General features: G+C 46.9%; 1 protein-coding gene across 1 annotated transcript in view; it reads right to left on the bottom strand.

Annotated features, from left to right (window-relative positions):
• The window catches only part of ADAMTS5 (ADAM metallopeptidase with thrombospondin type 1 motif 5), a 228,756-nt gene that overhangs the window by 6,193 nt on the left and 198,645 nt on the right, over nucleotides 1–23,918 (bottom strand). Inside the window, 1 exon segment of the mRNA XM_029578186.1 lies at nucleotides 23,284–23,459. Within this exon segment, the coding sequence (XP_029434046.1) occupies nucleotides 23,284–23,459 (176 nt within the window).

Genomic DNA, 23,918 nt, shown 5'->3' with positions numbered 1-23,918 from the left:
GTAAAATTGGCGAGGGACTGCGAGGTGCCCTCCCCCCCGGGGGGGCACCGAGCGCAAATGTCGTCCCGAGAAATGCGGGGCCCCGGCTCCCCGCAGGCTGAGCAGCGCGACGGCCGCGGCATGGTGATCGCGTGTGAAGAACAGCCTCAATCAAATCCTTAAGCCTCGGGGGGGGGGCCGCGAGAGAGCGCATAACGGCGCCGCGGGGGGGCCCGATCGGCCTGCACTGCCCGCCGGAGGAAGCTCCAAGTGCCGCGGGGGGGCCTCCTGGCCGCACAACCCGCCGAAAACGGCCTGCCTGCCTGCCACAGCAGCCCCTGAGGAGCTGCAAAATGGCCGCCGGCAAGGAAATCAGCGCGGGGAGGCCGGCACCACCGACACCCGCGAGGCACCGGAGGACTGGAGAGCTGCAAAAGAAAGAAACAGCACAAAATGCAAACTTACCCCGTCCAAAACGCAGCACAGGCAAGAGAGAGGACACAGAGGGTAAGGGAAACCCAGCTCCCCAAAAGTGTAAACTTTTTCAGTTTTTTTTTTTTTTTTTAAGAACACAACAACTTGATCCAAGCAAAAAACAAATAGGCAGAGGCCAAAGTCGAAAATCAGTAAGAAAAGCACAGGGAAAATCCTATCTCAATGGGAGAAACCCAGGATACCCTACTCGCATCTGCTGGAGTCAGAAGATACTGAACTCCTGCAGAGGGGGTAGTGGTATATAGGGTGACGCCCCCTCAAAGCTTGTGCTGACTCCATCTGCTGGATTGGGGACATAACCCACTGTCTGGACTGATCCAGGTACGTACAGGGAAAATGTGATAAAGAATGCTTAGCTCAGAGCTGTCTTGTGATGATGAGAAAGAGAGGAATGAATAACAAGCACTGACAAGCTCTGGGAACAACTGTGCAGATCTGTCTCACTATCAAGACAATTTAGGATATGTTTATTCAGAACTTCATAATAGAACATTCATTGCAATATATAATTCTGATGTGCTGCCAAATTATGGTTTAATCTAACTGTTTATAGGAGTTTTGTAACATCGGTGTATCACTACATTTTGCTCAGCTGGGGATTCCCTGGCTTATCAACATCCAGATACAAAAAATAGTTTTTAGTCTTCTATAAAAGAAAAAGGAAATTACAAATGATGAGAATTATATGTCAAGCAACATTTTGTTGGCATAGTTTTATTTTAAGCTGTCAGATGATTTGTTGGTGTGAGTAGAAATTCTGCATCTTGTCTGCTTGACAATCAGTTGAGTATTTATGAAGAGAAGGGGGTAACCTAATAGCTTGACTAATGGGCTAGTAGCTTTTTCCACTGACAATTGCTGTGACCTTAGGAAAATAACTTTACATCCCATTACCTGAGATACCTCTTAGAGCAGGGGTCAGGAACCTATGGCTCGCGAGCCAGATGTGGCTCTTTTGATGGCTGCATCTGGCTCGCAGACAAATCTTTAATAAAAAAGTAAAAATCTAACAAAACCCCCCAACCTCCTGACGCCCCCCAAGACCTCCAAAATTAATTTACTACAACCCCCCACCCTCCTGACCCCCCCAAGGCCTGCCAAAAGTCCCTGGTGGTCCAGCGGGGGTCCAGGAGCGGTCCGGGAGCGATCTCCTGGACTTGGGCTGTCGGCTGCCAGTAGTCAAAATGGCGTCGACGGCCCTTTGCCCTTACTATGGCACAGGGGTCTTGGGGGGCGTCAGGAGGGTGGGGGGTTTTGTTAGATTTTTACTTTTTTATTAAAGATTTGTCTGCGAGCCCTGGACCCCCGCTGGACCACCAGGGACTTTTGGCAGGTCTTGGGGGGGTCAGGAGGGTGGGGGGTTGTAGTAAATTAATTTTGCAGGTCTTGGGGGGCGTCAGGAGAGCAGGGGGTTGTAGTAAATTAATTTGGTAGGTCTTGGGAGGGTCAGGAGGGTGGGGGGTTGTAGTTAGTATGGCTCTCACGGAATTACATTTTAAAATATGTGGCGTTCATGGCTCTCTCAACCAAAAAGGTTCCCGACCCCTGTCTTAGAGGTACATATCCAAAGGCTTGTCTGGATAACATTTAGAATTACTGGGATAAAAAACACGAATTTCCCCTGCTCATTGGCTAAAGTTGTCCAGTTGCATTTTACATGGATACAATTTTGTCAGATAAGAGGTGGTAATGAGGGGTGCATGGCTAAATTGTAGCCAGTAAATGCTGATAGTCAGCTCTGCCCAGCTAAAGTTAGCTAGGTAAGTCTAGTTGGGAAAATAACTGACTGCCATGGACTAACTGGCTGGGTCTGAGGGTAACCCCTACAGGAGCAGTGCAGAGCCCTACTGCAGAACAGGGCAGGGACGTCAACCAGTCCAGCCCCCACCTCCTTGGGTTGGGCCCACAGGTTCTGGTGGCTGGTAGGACTTCTCTAGTACAGTACAAGGCAGCCGGGTCAGGGCTGGCAGCAGGCAGACAAGTTTGGAATCCAGGCTGAGATCAGGGCAGGCAGCAAACAAGCAGAGGTAGGGTCCAAGACAGTTTGGGTCAGTAACAAGATCATTCTGAGGAAGACTAACTGAGAAGGCAAGTTAGAGGCAAGGCTGGGGTAAGGCAAGAACTGGAGTCAAGGGCTGGAATTGGGGGCAAAGACAGGCAAGGACAGGGACCAGGAACAAACAGAGCGGGTAGTCCACAGAGAAACTTAACTAGGGCAAAGGCAAAGTAGGGAATGCACTAGAAGCTAGGCCAGTAGGAGACCTAGACACACTGGTGAAAGGGCCACCAGGGGCCCCCACAGATGATATCAGACAGACAAGAAATAAACAAACCAGAATGTAGCGAAGACACACATAAGACTGACAAGGAGACCTAACCAGGCCACAACAAGACTAGAAGGCCCAAGAAGAGAAGGCAAGGAAAGTAGGCCACAGTACAAGGCAAAATAGGCCAAAGCAAGGAGCTGAGGTGACTCATTGATGAGGCACTGTTTGTTGTGACCGCCAGTCGCGGCAAACCACGACCGGGGGGCCGGTCACTCACCTTCACCGCGCTGGGGCTGTCGTCGGCAAGCTGCTCCCAAGGCAGCATTGCTTCCCTGCAAGATGGCCGCGGCGTCTTCGACGCGGCTAAGCCACGCCCCCAGAGTTCCCCTAGAGCCGCGCGGGCGGCAAGTACCCAGCCTTATAAGAACCCCTACAGGAAGTGTAGGGGGTTCCATCCTGTGGACTCCATCTTGCCTGCACTACTTAAGGCAAGGTCTGGGCCTTCAGACCTTGCCTTGGCTTCGGGGCTCTAGTTCTGGTTCCTGGTGGCTTGTGTTTGTTCTTGGACTGGCTTACATTCCTGTTTGGTTCCTGACTCCTGGATTGGCTGCGGACCCTCTTGGATTTTCGTCTCTTGGACTGGCTGCGGATTCTTCTGGCTCTCGACCCCTGGACTGGCTGCGGATTCTTCTGGCTCTCGACCCCTGGACTGGCTGCGGAGTGCATTGGTGAGTGTTTTCTGGACTGACTTCTGATTCTTCTTCAGTGTCTACGACCTGCTGGAGGCACCAGTTTCTGCTTTCACGACCCACCTGAGGTACTCATTTCCATTCTCTCGACCTGCTGGAGGCGCCAGCTATCTGGACAAAACGACCTGCAGGAGGCGCCTGCATCCAGATCTTCGTCTAGTACCTCCCGTGACCTTTGTGAGTGGCCTCGCCCACCGATGAGGGGACTTGATTCCTCACCGGACCAAGGGTCCACCTCTCAAGTCATAACAGTAAGCCAAGGCCATGGACCCGGCCGAGGCCTCCGCTCTACGAGCAGTTCCTGGATTGGCTCAAAGCATCATGGAGCAACAGAGCATGCTAGAATCCATGGCTGCCTCAATAGAACGACTCAACGCCCGGCTGGACGTGGTAGTCGCAACGCAGTCTAGACCACCGGCACCCATTCCTCCGCCAGTACCAGCTCCACCGGTTACTCAAAGCTACCATCCGCCTGTTCTTCCTCTAACCACACCACCCCGATATGGGGGGGATCCTCGTCAATGCTTGGGGTTCCTGGACCAGTGCAGCATGCACTTTCGTCTTCAACGAACTCTGTTCCCGGATGACATAACGAAGACCACCTATATTCTTTCGTTTCTTGAGGGTAAAGCTCTGACCTGGGCCTCTCCGCTGTGGCAGCGCTCAGATCCCGTACTACAAGATTTGTCACGATTTCTCGAACTGTTTCGAATTGCCTTCGAAGAACCAGGGAAGCGAGTGGCTGCTAGTACAGAGCTGTTGCATCTTCGACAAGGAGGACGATCTATCTCAGATTAGAACATCGAGTTCCGGACTTTAGCTATGGAACTTCATTGGGAAGAATCTGTTCTACGATCTATTTATCTAGAGGGACTATCTGCCAGAATCAAAGACGAGCTAGCCGCTCGGGAACTTCCATCCTCTTTGGATGCGGTGATTGAAGTAGCTACCAGAATCGACCGACGCTTACAAGAAAGGGCCCGTGAAGCATCGGGATCACGGAGACGCCCGGCTACCCCTTACATTCCACTCTTCACCGCTACTACATCAAGAGAACCCTCCATTCCTGAGGGATCTGTGGCCGAACCCATGCAATTGGGACGTGGACCACTAACACCAGAAGAACGTTTGAGACGTCGCAAGGCGGGTCTTTGTCTTTACTGTTGGGTTGGCAGGCCATCGCATCGCCACCTGCCCTATTCGGCCGGGAAACTTCAAAGCCTAGGGTGCTCAGGGGGAGTCACTCTAGGTCTTGCCTCCACATCTCCCCCCTCACTGAACAAGTCAATCTGGACATCAGGGGACAAGTATTTAACACTTTGGCGTTAATAGACTCTGGTGCGGGGGAAGAATTCATACTACAGGAACTAGTGGATCAACTCCGGATTCCCACTCAACTCTGCTCCACGCCGTTGATCATCTCTTCCATCCATAGGGAACCGTTACCCGGGAGAATCACACATCACACGGTACCTATAACCTGCCACATTGCACCGGACCATACTGAGCAAATCATCTTCTACGTCCTCAGCAAAGCCATCCATCTGGTTGTGCTGGGGATTCCCTGGCTTCAACATCACAATCCACAATTCGACTGGACTTCTTTGAGAATTACCCAGTGGGGACCCAGATGCCATGAGACTAGCTTACAGGAAGTTATTTCCGAATCTAGCTCCCTCTGCACTTCGGTACTGCGGAGAGTACCTCAGCAATATGCACAATTTACGGACGTTTTTTCCAAAGAGGCCGCAGATATTTTACCTCCGCATCATGAATTCGACTGTGCTATCCGGAGCCACCCCTCCACGGGGTAGAGTTTATCCTTTATCCGCCATGGAGACACGGGCAATGACTGAATACATCCAGGACAACTTACAGAAGGGGGGTATCCGCCAATCCAACTCTCCTGCGGGGGCTGGGTTCTTTTTTGTTGAAAAGAAAGATGGGACTTTACGTCCTTGTATTGACTTTCATGGTCTAAATGCTATCACCATCAAGGATCGTTATCCCCTGCCTCTTATTGCTGAACTGTTCGATCGCTTGCGAGGAGCTCAAATTTTTTCCAAATTGGACCTGTGGGGGGCATACAATTTAGTTCGGATTCGGGAGGGAGACGAGTGGAAAACAGCATTTAACACCAGAGATGGACACTACGAATATCTTGTTATGCCTTTTGGTTTAACGAATGCCCCTGCTGTTTTTCAACATTTCATTAATGAAATTTTTCGAGACTTACTATATAGCTGTGTGATTGTTTATCTTGATGATATTTTGATTTTCTCCAGGGATCTTCAGACACATCGTCAATATGTGATGCAAGTTCTTCAACGTTTAAGGGAAAATCGGCTATATGCTAAACTGGAGAAATACATTTTTGAAACAGAGTCCTTACCCTTTCTAGGTTATATTGTTTCCAATCAAGGTTTTGAAATGGATCCGACCAAAGTGAAGTGTATAAAAGAATGGCCCCAACCCCATGGGCTACGAGCTCTTCAATGTTTCTTGGGTTTCGCCAATTATTATCATCATTTTATCAAAACTTTTTCCAAACTGACAGCACCATTATCAGCAAGGAGGACACGTAAGGGGGTCAACATCAAAACCTGGCCGGCAGAAGCAATTGAAGCTTTCCAAACTCTCAAAGACGCTTTCTTGCTGCGACCCTGTCTCCGCCATCCGGATCCGAGACGTCCGTTCACGGTGGAGGTAGACGCTTCTTCAGAGGGGGTTGGAGCAGTCTTGAGTCAGAATGTTGCTGGCGGAAAATCTCACCCTTGTTCCTATTTTTCAAATAAATTTTCACCTGCGAAATGCAATTATTCCATTGGCGATAAAGAACTGCTGGCTATCAAACTTGCATTTGAAGAATGGCGACAGTGGCTAGAGGGAGCTCAACAGCGGATAACAGTCTTTACAGACCATAAAAATCTGACATATTTACAGCAAGCACACCGCCTGAATCCGCGACAAGCTCGCTGGGCGTTATTTTTTACACGTTTCGACTTTGAACTCAGATACCGCCCAGCAAGTAAGAATATTAAAGCTGATGCATTGTCACGATCATTTATCTCCGAAGATATAGAAGAACCCTTACAGTACATCATTGACCCTGCCCGTGTCATTCTTTCAGCAACCTTCACAGTTCCTGTCGGTAAGACTGTAGTACCCAAGAGGCTCCGTGACAAAGTTTTAAAGTGGGGACACGACTCTCAGTTTGCAGGGCATCCGGGACGCAAACGTACTCTGAATCTACTGCAACAACACTATTGGTGGCCAGGGATGCGCAAGGACATTCAAGCGTATGTTGACTCTTGCCCGGTTTGTGCGCAGCACAAGAATCCGGTTGGGAAACCCTGGGGGCAGTTACAACCACTTCCTACACCCACAAGACCTTGGACACACGTCTCCACTGACTTTATTGTCGACCTCCCACCTTCTGAAGGACATACGGTAATATGGGTGGTAATTGATAGATTCTCCAAAATGGTTCACTTTACACCATTACCCGCCCTTCCTTCCGCTCCTCAATTGGCACAGCTCTTCATGTCTCACATTTTTTGTCTTCACGGGATACCCCAGCACATCATGTCCGACCGAGGGTCTCAATTTACGGCCCAATATTGGCGGGGTCTCTGTACCAAGTTTCAGATTGCGCTAGACTTTACCACAGCTTTCCATCCCCAGGCTAATGGACAGGCAGAGAGAACGAATCGTGCTTTAAAACAATTCCTGCGCTCTTACGTCAATTTCCGACAGGATGATTGGGCGCCCTTATTGCCTTGGGCAGAATTCTCCCACAATTTTCATTCCACTGGATCTTCTCCCTTTCAAATTGTCTTCGGTCATCAACCAGCTCCACCAGTGCCACTACCCCTGCCGGTCTCCTCTCCAGCAGCCCAGCTTACCGCCATCCACTTTAAAGAACTCTGGACTCGTATGCAACGAATGTTACGGAAAGCGGCCCAGACCGCTAAGAGGTTTGCTGATCGGCATCGGAAACCTGCACCCTGCTTTCACCCTGGAGATAAGGTCTGGCTCAGCACCAGACATATTCGTCTACGGATTCCCTCAATGCGTTTGGCTCCCCGATATATTGGTCCCTTCCCAGTAGTCAAGCAATTGGGACCAGTGACTTATCGATTACGCCTTCCGGCGTCTCTGCTCATTCACAATTCCTTTCATGTTTCTCTCTTAAAGCCATTGATACTAGAGATGTGAATCGGAACTGAAATCCGAACCGATTCTGGTTCCGATTCACATCTATAGAGATGTGAATCGGAACTGAAATCCGAACCGATTCTGGTTCCGATTCACATCTCTAATTGATACTCAGCTGGCCCTCCCAGAAGGTTCCTGTCTCATCTTCTGTAAGGGCGGAAGACGATACGTATCAAGTTCGAGAAGTTCTTGATGTCCGGAGGCGAGGTCGTCAATGGGAGTATCTGCTGGCTTGGGAGGGATTCAGACCTGAGGAGAATTCGTGGGAGCCTGCTGCAAACATCTTGGACAAGGATCTCCTCAAAAATTTTCACATCAGTCACTCTGGAAAGCTCAAGCCTTCTCGGGGGAGGCCTAAAGGAGGGGGTACTGTTGTAACCGCCGGTCGTGGCAAACCACGACCGGGGGGTCGGTCACTCACCTTCACCGCGCTGGGGCTGTCATCGGCAAGCTGCTCCCGAGGCAGCATTGCTTCCCTGCAAGATGGCCGCGGCGTCTTCGCCACGCCCCCCGGAGTTCCCCTAGAGCCACACGGGCGGCAAGTACCCAGCCTTAAAGGAACCCCTACAGGAAGTAGGGGGTTCCTTCCTGTGGACTCCATCTTGCCTGCACTACTTAAGGCAAGGTCTGGGCCTTCAGACCTTGCCTTGGCTTCGGGGCTCTAGTTCTGGTTCCTGGTGGCTTGTGTTTGTTCTTGGATTGGCTTACATTCCTGTTTGGTTCCTGACTCCTGGATTGGCTGCGGACCCTCTTGGATTTTCGTCTCTTGGACTGGCTGCGGATTCTTCTGGCTCTCGACCCCTGGACTGGCTGCGGATTCTTCTGTCTCTCGACTCCTGGACTGGCTGCGGATTCTTCTGGCTCTCGACCCCTGGACTGGCTGCGGATTCTTCTGGCTCTCGACCCCTGGACTGGCGGTGGAGTGCGTTGGTGCATGTTTTCTGGACTGACTTCTGATTCTTCTTCAGTGTCTATGACCTGCTGGAGGCGCCAGTTTCTGCTTTCACGACCCACCTGAGGTACTCATTTCCATTCTCTCGACCTGCTGGAGGCGCCAGCTATCTGGACAAAATGACTTGCAGGAGGCGCCTGCATCCAGATCTTCGTCTAGTACCTCCCGTGACCTTTGTGAGTGGCCTCGCCCACCGACGAGGGGACTTGGTTCCTCGCCAGACCAAGGGTCCACCTCTCAAGTCATAACACTGTTTTAGGAGAGGCAGGCTTAAATAGAGCTGAACTTGCTGTGTCATGGAGTCATCAAGTAGGTGGCTAAACTGAGAGAGATCATGGCTCAGTGAGGACCTCTTCTGGTGAAGGGTGGGGGGGGCTGCTTAGCAGGTTAATTTTAGCTTGGTGTATTTAGGTCAATCAAGCTCAGGATCATGTGGACATGCCATACTGGGTCAGACCAAGGGTCTGTTATGGTTTTGAGGTGCTGGAGTGGATTCTTGGGTACTGCGGTGATGGCCACTCCCATGGGGAGGAGCCCCATAAGGAACCTCAGTACTAGGCTAGACTCTATACACGTAGACACAGAGAAGTGGTATTTATTGTATAGCTTGATGGTACTGCCCGGGGCAGGCAGCAGTGAAGGTAGTCCAGTGAAGTAGTCCAGGGATCCTCAGGAGAGGAGATCAGTCTCACTTTTGAGTAGGTGACAGACAGTGTGGCGTAGCAGGGACAGGTCCCGGATGTAAATCCTGAGTGCTGAAACTGAAGGTGAGACTAAAAGGTTAATACTCACTGAAGCAGAAGCTGTCTTGTAGAAGGTTCTGGCAGGCAGATGTTGTTCAGTGGCAGGCACCAGATTAAGGAAAGCAGGCCCTCGAGGAGCGAGTTCCCGGTATCCCAAGATAGGTACCTGAAATAGAGCATAAGGGCCCCCGAGGAGCGGGTACCCAGGTTAGTGAAGAATTACCCCGAAGGGCAGAGAGAGCTTCCTGCGGCAGCTGGGAAGCGGCAGAGCAGCTTAGACTGGAGGCATTCCAATCCTTGTTAACTCAGTCTGTTAGCAAATGAAGGGCAGGCTAAATACCAGGATGTGATGATGTCACTTGGAGGGGACGCCCCCGAGGTTCCCGCCATGACGTGAATATAGACGTGTGCTGTGTGCGCGTGCACACCCTAGCAGGCCCTCAGGAAAATCATGGCTAAAACCGTCGCCGTTGCCGATCCGGGGACGCCGGAGAGAGCGGCATGAAAATGCAGCAGCAGCCATCTTCCCAAGGCTTGAGGAGAGAGAAGAAAGAAAGGTGAGGAACAGAGGTCAAAGTCATCTGAGACCGATGGACACAACAGTACCCCCCTTCAAAGGGCCCCCTCCAGACCCCCTACCTGGTCTAGGCTTTTGAGGATGCGATCGATGAAATCGACGAAGCATCTCTTTGTCCATGATATTAGCCAATGGTTTCCAAGAGTTTTCTTCTGCTCTGTATCCCTCCCATGACAGGAGATATTCCCAAACTCTGCCTCTCTTTCCTACATCAAGGATGGCATCAACCTTATACTCGATGTCTTCTTCTCAATCAACAGGAGTAGGTTCAGGTGTCTTGGTGGAAAACTCGCTAAGGTCTCAGCGGTTTCAGAAGTGAAACATGGAATGCATTGTGAATCCGCATAGCTGGAGGGAGTCTCAGACTATAGGTGAGTGAGCCCAACCGTCGGAGAATAGGAAAGGGTCCAACAAAGTGAGGAGCAAATTGAGCAGATGGAAGCTTAAGTCTCAGATGTTTAGTAGAAAGCCAAACCTTATCTCCAGGCTGGAATTCAGGAGCCTTGCTTCGGTGAGCATCATAGCCTTTCTTTGCTCTTTGTCCTGCTTTTTGGAGCATCTCTTTAGTCTTTCTCCAGAGCTGCTTTATATTTTTGACAGTAGATTGAGCTACCGGGGACGACACAGAAAGTGGAAGTGGTAAAGGTTGTCATCTGTAGACCACTTCAAATGGAGTAGATCCAGTAGATGACACTGGATGGGAATTGATGGCAAATTCAGCCCAGGGCAACAGTTCAGCCCAGTCATTCTGTCATGAACCGATATAGGCATGGAGGAACTGTTTGAGAGTTCTATTCATTCTCTCAGTTTAGCCATTCGACTGAGGATGATACGCAGAGGTGAAGTCAAGTGTGATGTCGAATTTCTTGCACAAGTCTTTCCAGAACTTTGCTGTAAATTGAGCTCCTCTGTCAGAAACAATATGTTTAGGCATGGTATGTAGGCGAAAGATGTGACTGATGAATAACTTAGCAAGTTCCATGGCTGATGGCAAGCCAGGGAGAGCCATGAAGTGAGCCATCTTAAAAAATTGGTCCACTGTAACCCAAATGGTATTGTTACCTCCGGAAAGTGGCAGGTCCAACACAAAATCTGTTGCAATATGGGTCCAGGGCTCATCCGGTGCTGGCAAAGGTTGAAGCAGGCTCCAATGATGTCTGGGCGGAGGTTTTTGTCTGGCACAATTGGAACAGGAGGCTACGTAAGCTAGAATGTCTTCTTTCATGGTCGGCCACCAATAATACTTTTATAGCTTGGCCAGTGTTTGCCATTGACCAGGGTGTCTGGCCAGTTTCGAATCATGAGCCCATCTTAGCAATTTATTTCTTATATTGCAGGGTACAATGGTCTTGCCCGGAGGTACTGGATGTGTAGCTGTGAGAATCATTCTTTTCGGGTCAATAATATGCTGGGGTTCATCAGGTACGTCCTCTGAGAGGAAAGAGCGAGATAATGCGTCTGCTCTGACATTCTTGTCACCAGGGTGATATTTCAGCAAAAAGTCAAATCTGTTTAAGAACAGGGACCACCTCGCTTGTCTATGGTTGAGGCGTTGAGCATGATGGAGGTACTCCAGATTTTTGTGATCAGTGTAAACAGTAATCTGATGTTGTGCACCTTCAAGCCAGGGGCACCATTCTTCAAATGCCATTTTTATTGCCAATAGTTCTTAAACTGGTGAGAAGTGTCAGGAAAAGAATGAACAGGGGTGCAACATCTTTGAATCACCAGTCTGGCGTAGCATATCCCCTACACCCACATCAGAGGCATCAACTTCCACAATGAAGGGTCGAGTAGGGTCCGGATGGCGTAGGCATGGTTTGCTTTGAAAGGTGTCTGTTAACTTCTGGAATGCAGTCACAGCTTCCATAGACCAAGTAGCAACATTGGCTCCCTTCTTAGTCATTGCTGTTAATGGAACAGTCAATGAAGAGTAATTTTTAATAAAAATCTGGTAGTAATTGGTAAATCCCAAAAATCATCTTGGAGCTTTTAGGCCCGTGGGTTGTGGCCACTTTTGAATACTCTCAAGCTTTTTAGGGTCTATTTGGAAACCATTGTTTGAGACAATGTAACCTAAGAAAGGCACGGATTCTTTATGAAATTCACATTTAGGCAATTTGGCATACAAGCGGTTCTTGCAAAGTCTCTGCAGAACTCTTTTGACATCTTCCTGATGGGATTGCAGATCCTGAGAAAATATCAAGATGTCGTCTAAGTAGACAATAACACATTGGTAGAGTAATCATGCAGAATATTGTTCATGATGTTTTGAAAGACAGCCGGGGCATTGTACAAACCGAAGGGCATCACCAGATATTCAAAGTGTCCATCCCGGGTATTAAAAGCCGTCTTCCATTCATCACCAGAGCGGATGCAGACTAAATTATACACTCCTTTGAGGTCAAGCTTGGAGAATATCTTGGCTCCCTGTAGCCTATCAAATAGCTCCAAGATGAGTGGTAATGGGTAGCAGTCCTTTATGGTGATCTCATTCAGACCTCTGTAGTCAATGCATGGACGTAACGTTCCGTCCTTTTTCCCCACGAAGAAAAATCCTGTGCCGGCAGGAGACTTAGAGGGTCTTATGAAGCCTTTCTGGAGATTCTCCTGGATGTACTCCGACATCGCCTTATTCTCTACTATGGAGAAGGGGTAGACCCTTCCTTTGGATGGCTCCGTATTTGGCTTCAAATTAATCGCGCAGTCGTATGATCTGTGTGGAGGTAATACATCAGCGGCTTCTTTTGAGAATACATCTTCGTAAGATGCATATTGAGGCAGCAACCCAGACAACAACGGAGTAGTTGGCATGCATGGTATTGGAGAGACTTCCATTAAGCATTTGCCATGATAGTCTGGACCCCAACGTGAAAGCTCCAAAGCGGTCCAATTGAATTGTGGCATGTGTTTCTGCAGCCAAGGTAGCCCAAGTACCAAAGGGCGCATGGCCTTCTCTAGCACAAAGAAGGAAATAGTCTCTGTATGAAGAGCACTGGTACGCAGGCTCACTAGTTCTGTAAGCAGGGTTACTTCACCCGGTAAGGGCTCTCCATGAATAGAGGACAATAGTAATGGAGGCGTCATAGTAGTGGTAGGGATCCGCAAATGTTGCACTAGACGTTTCAAAATGAAATTTCTCCCTGCCCCAGAGTCTACTAAGGCAAGGGTCTGATATTCTAAAGGCCCACAGATTAAAGATACTGGAAGAGAGAGTGGAGGAGAGGGTGAAGTTAGACCTAAGAAGAGTCCTCCCACAGGACTTAGGTCTGCCAGTTTCCCGGACATATAGGACATGTTTGTACAGCATGACCAGCTTGTCCACAATACATGCATAGTCCCAACCTCTTTCGGAATCATCTCTCTTTGGAAGTCAAATGACTGCGGTCCAATTGCATTGGTTCTTCACCAGCAGCTGGCCCTGGGAGTGTAGGCCTGGGTACAGACTTGGCACGAATCTCTTCGTGGAGTGGTCTTCTGGGACTCTTGACCTCTTGAACTTTGTCGCAAATTCGGCTATCAATCTTTACTGCCAACTGCATAAGATCTGCTAAGGTCTTGGGCATCTCACGAGTCACCAGTTCATCTTTCAACCAGGAGTTCAGACCTTAAAAAAATAGGGTTTTCAGGCATCTAGGGTCCCAATGTAATTCAGAAGCCAACGTCTTGAATTCAATGGCGAAGTCTGGTAAAGGTTTGTTACCTTGTTTTAGATGAACCAAAGCTGATCCTGCTAGCGAGTACTGGGCAGGGTCATCAAATACAGACTTAAACAGTTCAAGAAACCCGGCAAGAGCATTCAGGATAGGGTCATTACGCTCCCACAGTGGTGAGGCCCAAGCCAGTGCTCTTCCATCCAGATACGAAATGATATAGGTGGTCTTGGCATATGCTGTAGGGAAATGGTTAGGTTGCAGGGAAAAGTGCATGCAACATTGATTAATAATTCCTCTACACTTCCAAATTTCACCCGCGAAGCATGTCAGAGCAGAGAGAGGCACTGTAGACTTGACCGTCACTTCTGGCAGTGTAACTTCTTTACCTGCGGCAGCCGGTGTATTCATATGTGCGTGTACCTGATTAAAGGCAACAGTCAAGTTGTCTAACAAATTCTGTTGTTCGGAGATTCGCTGGGCCAGGCCCGGAATGGCCTGCAAAGCGGTGAGCTGAGCCGAATCCATGGAGTTAGCAATCTGTTATGGTTTTGAGGTGCTGGAGTGGATTCTTGGGTACTGTGGTGATGGCCACTCCCACTCCTCCTGTGAGGAACCACAGTACTAGGCTAGACTCTATACATGCAGACACAGAGAAGTAGTATTTATTATACAGCTTGATGGTACTGCCCGGGGCGGGCAGCAGTGAAGGTAGTCCAGTAAAATAGTCCAGGGGTCCTCAGCAGAGGAGACCAGTCTCACATTCGAGTAGGTGATAGGCAGCTGAAGCTGAAGGTGAGACAGACTGAAAGGTTAATACTCACTGAAGCAGAAGCTGTATTGTAGAAGGTCCTGGCAGGCAGAAATTGTTCAGTGGCAGGCACTAGATTAGGGAAAGCAGGCCCTCATGGAGCGAGTACCCGGTATCCCAAGATAGGTACCTGAAATAGAGCATAAGGACCCCCGAGAAGCGGGTACCCAGGTTAGTGAAGAATTACCCTGAAGGGCAGAGAGAGATTCCTGCGGCAGCTGGAAAGTGGCAGAGCAGCTTAGACTGGAGGCATTCAAATCCTTGCCAACTCAGTTTGTTAGCAAACGAAGGGCAGGCTAAATACCAGGATGTGATGACATCACTCGGAGGGGACACCCCCGAGGTTCCCGCCATGATGTGGATATAGACGTGCGTGGCGTGCACGCACGCACCCTAGGAGGCTCTCAGGAAAATCATGGTGAACACTGTCGCCATTGTCGATCTGGAGACACCGGAGAGAGCGGCATGAAGACGCGGCAGCAGCCATCTTCCCAAGGCTTGAGGAGAGAGAAGGAAGAAAGGTGAGGCACAGAGGTCGAAGCTGTCTGAGACCGACGGACGCAACAGGGTCCATCAAGCCCAGCATCCTGTCTCCAACAGTGGCCAATCCAGGCCATAATTTTCTGGCAAGTTCCCAAAAACTGTCTATCCCATGTTACTGTTGCTAGTAATTGCAGTGACTATTTTCTAAGTTAATTAATAGCAGGTAATGGACTTCTCCTCCAATAACTTATCCAATCCTTTTTTTAAACCCAGCTACACTAACTGCACTTACCACATCCCCTGGTAGATCAAATTCCTGTTACTCTTTCCTAGGGATAGCAGAAGCTTTCTTTACCCTCCCTGGCTAGTAATGTGTCATAGACTTTTCCTCCAGGAACTTGTGCAAACCTCTTTTAAACGCCACTATGCTGAGAGAACAAAATGGTGGCCTGAAGAGAGGAAGCGCACAGATGAGCTCCTGATTTTTGTGGATTAAAATTTGCTTTCTTCACCAATGCTGCATACCAAAAGGAAGGGGAAGGTGAGGGAGGGAACCTTGGCCCCCCTTATACCTACCTCCAGTCAGATGAAAATTCAGGAGTTTTTCTCTGCTGTGGGAGAAACTCCAGGAGAATCGGCTCAAGTACGGGAGGAGGAACAAAACTCCGTACATTTCGATGAAATATCTTTGAACCCTGGAGCGCTGGATACTCCTTCACTTCCCGTCCTCATTGGAGCGACAGAGCTGGCGAAATCCTTAATGCCGAAGTGGCAAGAAAAGGAACAAGTGATCGAGGCTGCAGGCATGACGAAGACGACCCAAGGCGAGGAGACCTTAATCGCCTTGAGGTAACTAAACTGGAGCATTGAGCGGAGCCGGCAGTTCTCTGCCTGAAGCAGCCACTCAGGGAAGGAGATGAACGGATCAGATGCCTTGGGAAACTTCTGAACTGCTTGAACCGGTAACTGTTCCAGAATTAAAATTGATAAATAAGCCTGATGTGGTTACATTAGATGTTTTATGGAATGGAATTTCCATTCTTGAGAAAGCAATATTTTCCTTGTCAACAACAATGAAGGCATCGCAAGAGCAGATTAATCTGGTGAGCCCGGTGGCTTTAACTAATTCAACTAAGATCCAGGAAATGGATACACAAATAAAACAGATGAAGGTAATACAAACTGGACTGATTCAGGGGGAATCTAGAGCAGAAAAGAGATTGGAGAGCAATCTTAGATATAATAATCTGAAGATAATTAATTTCCCCAAATGTAAATTAATTTCTCCTAAGAAACAACTAAAAAAATATTTCCAGGAAGTTTTGCCCTTCTCAAGTGGAGAAATGCCTAATATACTGAAGGCATATTACCTCTTTGGACCCTCACAGAGAGGTGGTGCTGAGATAGAGGGCACTGGAGGACGTGGGGAGTGCCCAGAATCACTAACCCCTCTTGAAAATTTGACAGGTTTCCTTGAAACAACTCAAGAGAAACAAATAATAGAGATAAGTTGTATCTTGGAGAAAAGATTTGGATATATCCAGATATTGTTATAGAGATGCAATTACGTAGGAAAATGTTTTTAAATCTCTGCCCTAGAGCTCGCCTGATAGGTGCAAAAGTGATGATTAAGTATCCATTCAAATGTGTTCTAACTTTTGAAAATAATAGATATGTGTTTATGGAACCGGATTCGTTAAATGAAGTCGGTAATACATAGATGATCCCACTACTCTCTTATTTTTGACTGCATAAGTTTGGAAAGTTTTTTTTGCTCCTTGTTTGTTTTGTTCTCTTTCGTTACATAGTGAAACAGGCAATGGTATAATAAGAGAGGAAAACTATTCTATTAGTAAAAATATTATAATGATGATAATTTCTGAAAATTAAATTGTTTAGTAAATAAATTATTAGAAATCTCTTTGGAGATAAACTTTTGTTAATACCATGTCTGAAATTTAAGGTGTGTAATCATACTTTATGTTAATGATTAAAACTTAATAAAGATTAAATAGTCACCTTGTTCACGTCCTCTGGAAACATTCCACAGCTTGATTGTGCGCTGAGTGAGAAAGTACTTTCTACGATTTATTTTGAATCAGCTGGTTGTTAGCTTCATGGAGTGTCCCTTTGTTTTAGTATTATTTGAAAGGGTAAATAACTGTACTTTATTTACCCATTCCACACCACTCATGATTTTATGAACTTCTATCATGTCCTCTCTCAGCCGTCTCTTTTCCAAGCTGAAGAGCTCTAGCCTGTGTAGCCTCTCATAGAAACATAGAAACATAGAAGTGACGGCAGAAGAAGACCAACGGCCCATCCAGTCTGCCCAGCAAGCTACGCAGTTTATCCATTTTTTTTCTCCCTTTTTTCTCCCTCCCACCCGTCTCTATTGGCTTCCAGCACCCTCCGGCCCCAATTCCCTTCCACCCCTCCACCAATGCAGAGAGCAGCGCCATCCTAGTGAACATCCAGCTCAATCAGAGGTAGCAACCGCCGCAACCAGCAGGCCTCACCCCTGCCCCTTACCCACCCCTGTTTTGTTTGCTTGTTTGTTTGGTTTTTATTTTTTGAGATGGCAGCCCTCCATCCTTCCGCTCCGTGAAGGTGGAACACCAACCACTGGCCACTGGCATCCCGCTCCGTGAATGCCTCTGTGGCTACTGCCGCTCCGTGCAGTGTTTTGTTGCATGAAAGTGGAACACCAACTACTGGCCACTGGCATCCCGCTCCGTGAATGCCTCAGTGGCTACTGCCGCTCCGTGCAGTGTTTGCTGCCTCCTCTCTATTTATGCCCACTAGACTTGATGGATCCACAGTGTTTATCCCACGCCCCTTTGAAGTCCTTCACAGTTTTAGACTTCACCACTTCCTCCGGAAGGGCATTCCAGGCATCCACCCACCCTTTCCGTGAAGAAATACTTCCTGACATTGGTTCTTAGTCTTCCTCCCCGGAGCCTCAGCTCGTGACCTCTGGTCTGCTGATTTTTTCCTACGGAAAAGGTTTGTCGTTGTCTTTGGATCATTAAAGTTTTTCAAGTATCTGAAAGTCTGAATCATATCACCCCTGCTCCTCCTTTCCTCCAGGGTGTACATATTTAGATTCTTCAATCTCTTCTCGTACGTCATCCGATGAAGATCCTCCACCTTCCTGGTCGCCCTTCTCTGTACCGCTTCCCATCTTGCCTTTGTCCCTTTGTAGATACGTCTCCAGAACTGAACACAGTACTCCAGGTGAGGCCTCACCAAGGACCTGTACAAGAGGATAATCACTTCCCTTTTCTTACTCGATATTCCTATCTCTATGCAGCCCAGCATTCTTCTGGCTTTTGCTATCGCCTTGTCGCATTGTTCGCAGACTTCATATCATTAGACACTATCACCCCAAGGTCCCTCTCCTGCTCCGTGCACATCAGCCTTTCCCCCCCATCAAATAGAGTTCATTCGGATTCCACTCCCCATATGCATGACTTTGCACTTCTTGGCATTGAATCTCAGCTGCCATATCTTTGACCACTCTTCCAGTTTCCTTAAATCCCGTCTCATTCTCTCCACTCCTTCCGGCGTGTCCACTCTTGCAGATCTTAGTGTCATCCGCAAAAAGACAAACCTTACCTTCTATCCCGTCCGCAATGTCGCTCACAAAGATATTGAACAGGACCGGTCCCAACACCGATCCTTGCGGTACACCACTTAAAACCGCTCTCTCTTCAGAGAAAGTACCATTTACCATCACACATTGTCTTCTGTCCGTCAACCAATTTGCAATCCAGGTCACCACCTCGGCACTCACTCCTAAGCTTCTCGTTTTATTCACCAGTCTCCTGTGCGGAACTGTATCAAAAGCCTTGCTGAAATCCAAGTAGATGACATCGAGTGCTCTTCCTTGATCCAATTCCTTGGTTACCCAGTCAAAAAAGTCAATCAGATTTGTCTGACAGGATCTTCCCCTGGTGAATCCATGTTGTCTCTGGTCCATCAATTCTCCGGACTGTAGATATTTCACTATTCTCTCTTTCAGTAGTGACTCCATTACTTTTCCCACCACTGAAGTGAGGCTAACCGGTCTGTAGTTACCAGCCTCCTCTCTGTTCCCACTCTTGTGAAGCGGGACCACCACCGCTCTTCTCCAATCTCTCGGTACCACTCCCGTTTCTAGGGATCTATTGAACAGGTCACACAGCGGACCCACCAGAACATCTCTGAGCTCCCTCAGTATCCTTGGATGAATCCCATCAGGCCCCATGGCTTTGTCCACTTTCAGATTCTTTAGCTCTTGCCATACATTTTCTACTGTAAAAGGATTTTCATCTATTCCACTTCCCTCCAGTTTCTTGTTGTGTAGAGATGGTCCTTCTCCAGGGTCTTCTTTAGTGAACACAGAACTGAAGTATTCGTTTAATATTTCTGCCATATCTTCGTCTCTCTCCACACATTGATCATTACCACCTTTTAATTTCACAATACCACTATGGACTTTTCTCTTTTCGCTGATGTATCTGAAAAATGTTTTGTCACCATTTTTTATCTCCTTGGCAATCCTCTCTTCTGCTTGACTTTTTGCCAACTTGATTAATTTTTTTGTCTCCCTCAGTTGAATCAGATATTCTTCTTTGTGTTCCTCCCTTTGGGATCTTTTATATTTCTTGAATGCTGTTCTTTTAGCTTTAATTTTGTCAGCTACCTCCTTTGAGAACCTGATAGGTTTCAATTTTCTTTTGCTTTTCTTTACATTTCTAACATATAGAATAGTTGCCTTGGCGATTGCTCCTTTTAGATTGGTCCACTGCTACTCCACATCTCTCTCGTTCTCCCATCCTTTTAGTTCTTCCTCCAGGTACTTCCCCATTTCCTCAAAGTCTGTGTTTTTGAACTGTAAAACTCGGGTCTTTGTGGTTCTTTTCCCTATTTTTTTAGTGATATTAAACCATACCGTTTGATGATCACTGGTGCTGAGGTGGGTGCCCACCTGGACATCGGAGACATTATCTCCATTAGTGAGCACTAAGTCGAGTATAGTTCCTTCTCTCGTGGGTTCCAATACCATTTGTTTGAACAAAGATACTTGCATGGCATCCACTATCGCTCTACTATTTTTAGTTTCTGCAGATGGGATTTTCCAGTCTACATCTGGCATATTAAAGTCACCAACGATCACCACTTCTCCCTTCTTACCTATCTTATGGATGTCTTCAACCAGATCTCTGTCCAGCTCTTCCTTTTGGTTTGGAGGCCTGTAAACCACTCCAATATAAATGGATGCTCAGTCATATTTTTTTAGGTCGACCCATAGTGCTTCTTCCTTGCCCCAACTTCCTTGCAGCTCAGATGCTTGGATGTTGTTTCTGACATAAAGAGCCACACCTCCCCCTTTTCTATCCTCTCTGTCCTTCCTTAACAAGTTATAGCCTGGTATTGTTGTATCCCAATCATGAGATTCTGTGATCCATGTCTCTGTGATAGCAACAATGTCCAATTCTGCCTCAGTCATTAGGGCCTGCAGATCTGGGATTTTATTTCCCAAACTATGAGCATTTGTGGTCATAGCCTTCCAGGTACTCTCTTTAAGGTTATTGCTTTTCCTGGATGCCTTATGAGACTTTATTTGAGATGTGTTATGCACTTCTCATCATAGGAGAGATGCTCCATCCCTTTTATTATTTTTGTCACCCTCCTCTGCACCTTTTCCAGTTCTGCTATTTCTGTCTTGAGATGTGGCAACCAGGACTGCTCACAATACTGCACCAATGACTCGTTACAGAAGGAACATGATATTTTCAGTTTTATTCTCTATTCCTTTTTGATCATTCCTAACATTCTATTTGCTTTTTTGGCCATCATTGTGGACTGAGCTGAGGATGTCAATCTATTGTCCACAAGGATTCCTAGGTCCTTTTCCTGGGTAGTGATTCCCAATACAGAACCCAGCATCATGTACCTATAGTTGGGATTATTTTTCCCTATCACTTTGCCCTTTTTCATCTGCCATTCAGTTGCCCAGTCTCCTACTCTCACAAGGTCCTTCTTCAGTTCTTCACAATCTGCTGCTGTTTTAACAAATTTGAATAATGTTGTGTCATCTACAAATCTGATCACTTTAGTTGTTGTTCCATTTTCCAGATCATTTATGAATATTGAATAGCACAGGTCACAGTTCTTTTTTCTTCCATTTGGAAAACTGACCATATAGTCCTTCCCTCCATTTCTATACTGATGTGCATCATACAATAGTGAACCACCTGTGATTTTATTCCTTCAATCAAGTTTCAGTAAAATAATTTATTTTGAATATCAGCCACTGTGTGTGTTTGTGCTAGATAACTGTAGAAAACCACAAGAAACCCCTAGGAAACCCAATTAGGAAAAGAACCTGGGAGCATATGTCAAAATGTGGCCCTGGTACTTCCCAGTGAACCCTGAGCTTGGTTAGTTGGTGGGATTGGAGCTTACTACAGGTAATATGTGAGAAGGCTTTTAGTTGTGCTATTCCTCATCTCTGGAATTCTTTAACTATTGAAACTAAATCTTTCAATGATTATTTATCATTTTGAAAGGCTGTGAAGGTCTGGCTTTTCTTAAAGGCTTTTAATTAATTTTTATTTTATTACTTGTTTTATTTGTTTAGATCTGCCTGTGTAGAATTGATACTGAAGGAGTTGCATAAGTTATCATTATTTGCAGATTGTATTATTGATTAGATTTGTGTAAAATAGGATATTATTTTTATTATGATCATTGAATAGCATTAAATTTATTATGCTTTATTATTGCTTTAAATCTCACATGGATAATTTAGGTAATCATGTAGGTTATGTTGTGCGGAGTGGTGGACCCTTGGACCGAGACGAGGTTGGTGCCACCTATAGGAGAGGGGCTCCTATAAGTCCTCGTTGTTGGGAGGCAGAAACAAGTGGAGGAGACCCAACCGGACCTTCACCTATAAATGCCCTCATTCCCCACAGGTTGAGCCCTTGGGTGCCAGGGCCATAAGAACATAAGAACGTAAGAAAATGCCATACTGGGTCAGACCAAGGGTCCATCAAGCCCAGCATCCTGTTTCCAACAGTGGCCAATCCAGGCCATAAGAACCTGGCAAGTACCCAAAAACTAAGTCTATTCCATGTAACCATTGCTAATGGCAGTGGCTATTCTCTAAGTGAACATAATAGCAGGTAATGGACTTCTCCTCCAAGAACTTATCCAATCCTTTTTTAAACACAGCTATACTAACTGCACGAACCACATTCTCTGGCAACAAATTCAAGAGTTTAATTGTGCGTTGAGTAAAAAAGAACTTTCTCCGATTAGTTTTAAATGTGCACCATGCTAACTTCATGGAGTGTCCCCTAGTCCTTCTACTATCCGAAAGAGTAAATAACCGATTCACATCTACCCGTTCTAGACCTCTCATGATTTTAAACACCTCTATCATATCCCCCCTCAGTCGTCTCTTCTCCAAGCTGAAAAGTCCTAACCTCTTTAGTCTTTCCTCATAGGGGAGTTGTTCCATTCCCCTTATCATTTTGGTAGCCCTTCTCTGTACCTTCTCCGGCAGGACTTAGGAGCGGGTCTCCAGACTAAGGCGATCTTGAAAGCAGAAGGCGGAAGGAAGGTTGGACGTACCAGAGATCAGGGCCGGCAGCTAGCAGGAGAGACGGTGAGCAGGCCAGTGGTCAGGGCAGGCAGCAGACAACACAGAATCCAGGGGTGAGCCGAGTCGAGAACCAGAAAAATCAAGCCGAGAGGATGAGGAGCTGGAACGGGAAAGGGAAGACACAGAGCAGGGCCAGGAACACACAGAGCAGGATGAAGAACACACGGAGCAGGATCAGGAACACATGGAGCAGGATGAAGAACACACAGAGCAGGATGAAGAACACACAGAGGAACCAGCAGTTTGGAGCGGAGCGGGACCTGTTGCCAAGGCAAGGGAAAAATGGCAAGGCAGGGTATATATATATACCTGCCTCGCCTGATGTCATCTCTGCGGGCTGCGGGCAAAGGATGGGTCAGGCGCACGGCCTCGCCCCCCTGGGGTAAGGAGATCCAGCTGCGTGGGCCCGCGGCCAGGGTGCCTAACAGGTTATAAATTGAAATAAATAAATAATTCACATAAAAGCTGTTATTCTATTTACGTGCATATGTTTGATGTTGATTCTCTAATCATTTAAAATAAAAATAAACCCACTAATTCACAGGAAATTGGTTTGATATTAAAAATGCCTATATTATAGCAGTAATTGTTGCCTGTAAATACTACAATATTTATTGATTTCTGTGTGTAGTAGAGTGGTTAGTAATCCCTCCTCTAGGTAATACATGTAGCAGTATCATTTCCTTGTATAACCATTACCTTTTCTTAGTGAAAGTTCCCATAACTTTTATGCAGCTGGAATTGTCTCCTCCACACACTCCACATTTGTCAAACTGAAGCTTAGATCCGATGATACCATCACAACCAGTTCGAATGCATTTTCCCCGGACACAGACTGAATTGCTGTATGGTCTACATTCAGTGCCATCAGTTACCTAGAGAATTATAAAGTCTTCTATACATTAACAGTTTTACTCCATTTGGTTCATGTGCAAATTGGAAACTCTGTGCATCTCACCCATTGAATTTAAATATATGTACACTTCTCTATTTGCTCATTCCATGATTAGATTAACCATTGCAGTGAAAACAAAGTTGCTAATACTTTTAGAGAATCTAACAGGATTATATCTATGCTTTGATAATTAGAAAAATAGAAACATTTTGTAATGTAATTTTTAGGCAAACACCAAATACTAGGGATGTGAATCGTGTCCTCGATCGTCTTAACGATCGATTTCGGCTGGGAGGGGGAGGGAATCGTATTGTTGCCGTTTGGGGGGGTAAAATATCGTGAAAAATCGTGAAAAATCGTGAAAAATCGAAAAATCGAAAAATCGCAAAACCGGCACATTAAAACCCCCTAAAACCCACCCCCGACCCTTTAAATTAAA

The sequence above is a fragment of the Rhinatrema bivittatum genome, chromosome 15, assembly GCF_901001135.1.
Source record: "Rhinatrema bivittatum chromosome 15, aRhiBiv1.1, whole genome shotgun sequence".
NCBI lineage: Eukaryota > Metazoa > Chordata > Amphibia > Gymnophiona > Rhinatrematidae > Rhinatrema > Rhinatrema bivittatum.
The sequence above is the reverse complement of the archived record's forward strand: the minus strand, read 5'-3'. Positions and strand labels throughout refer to the sequence as shown.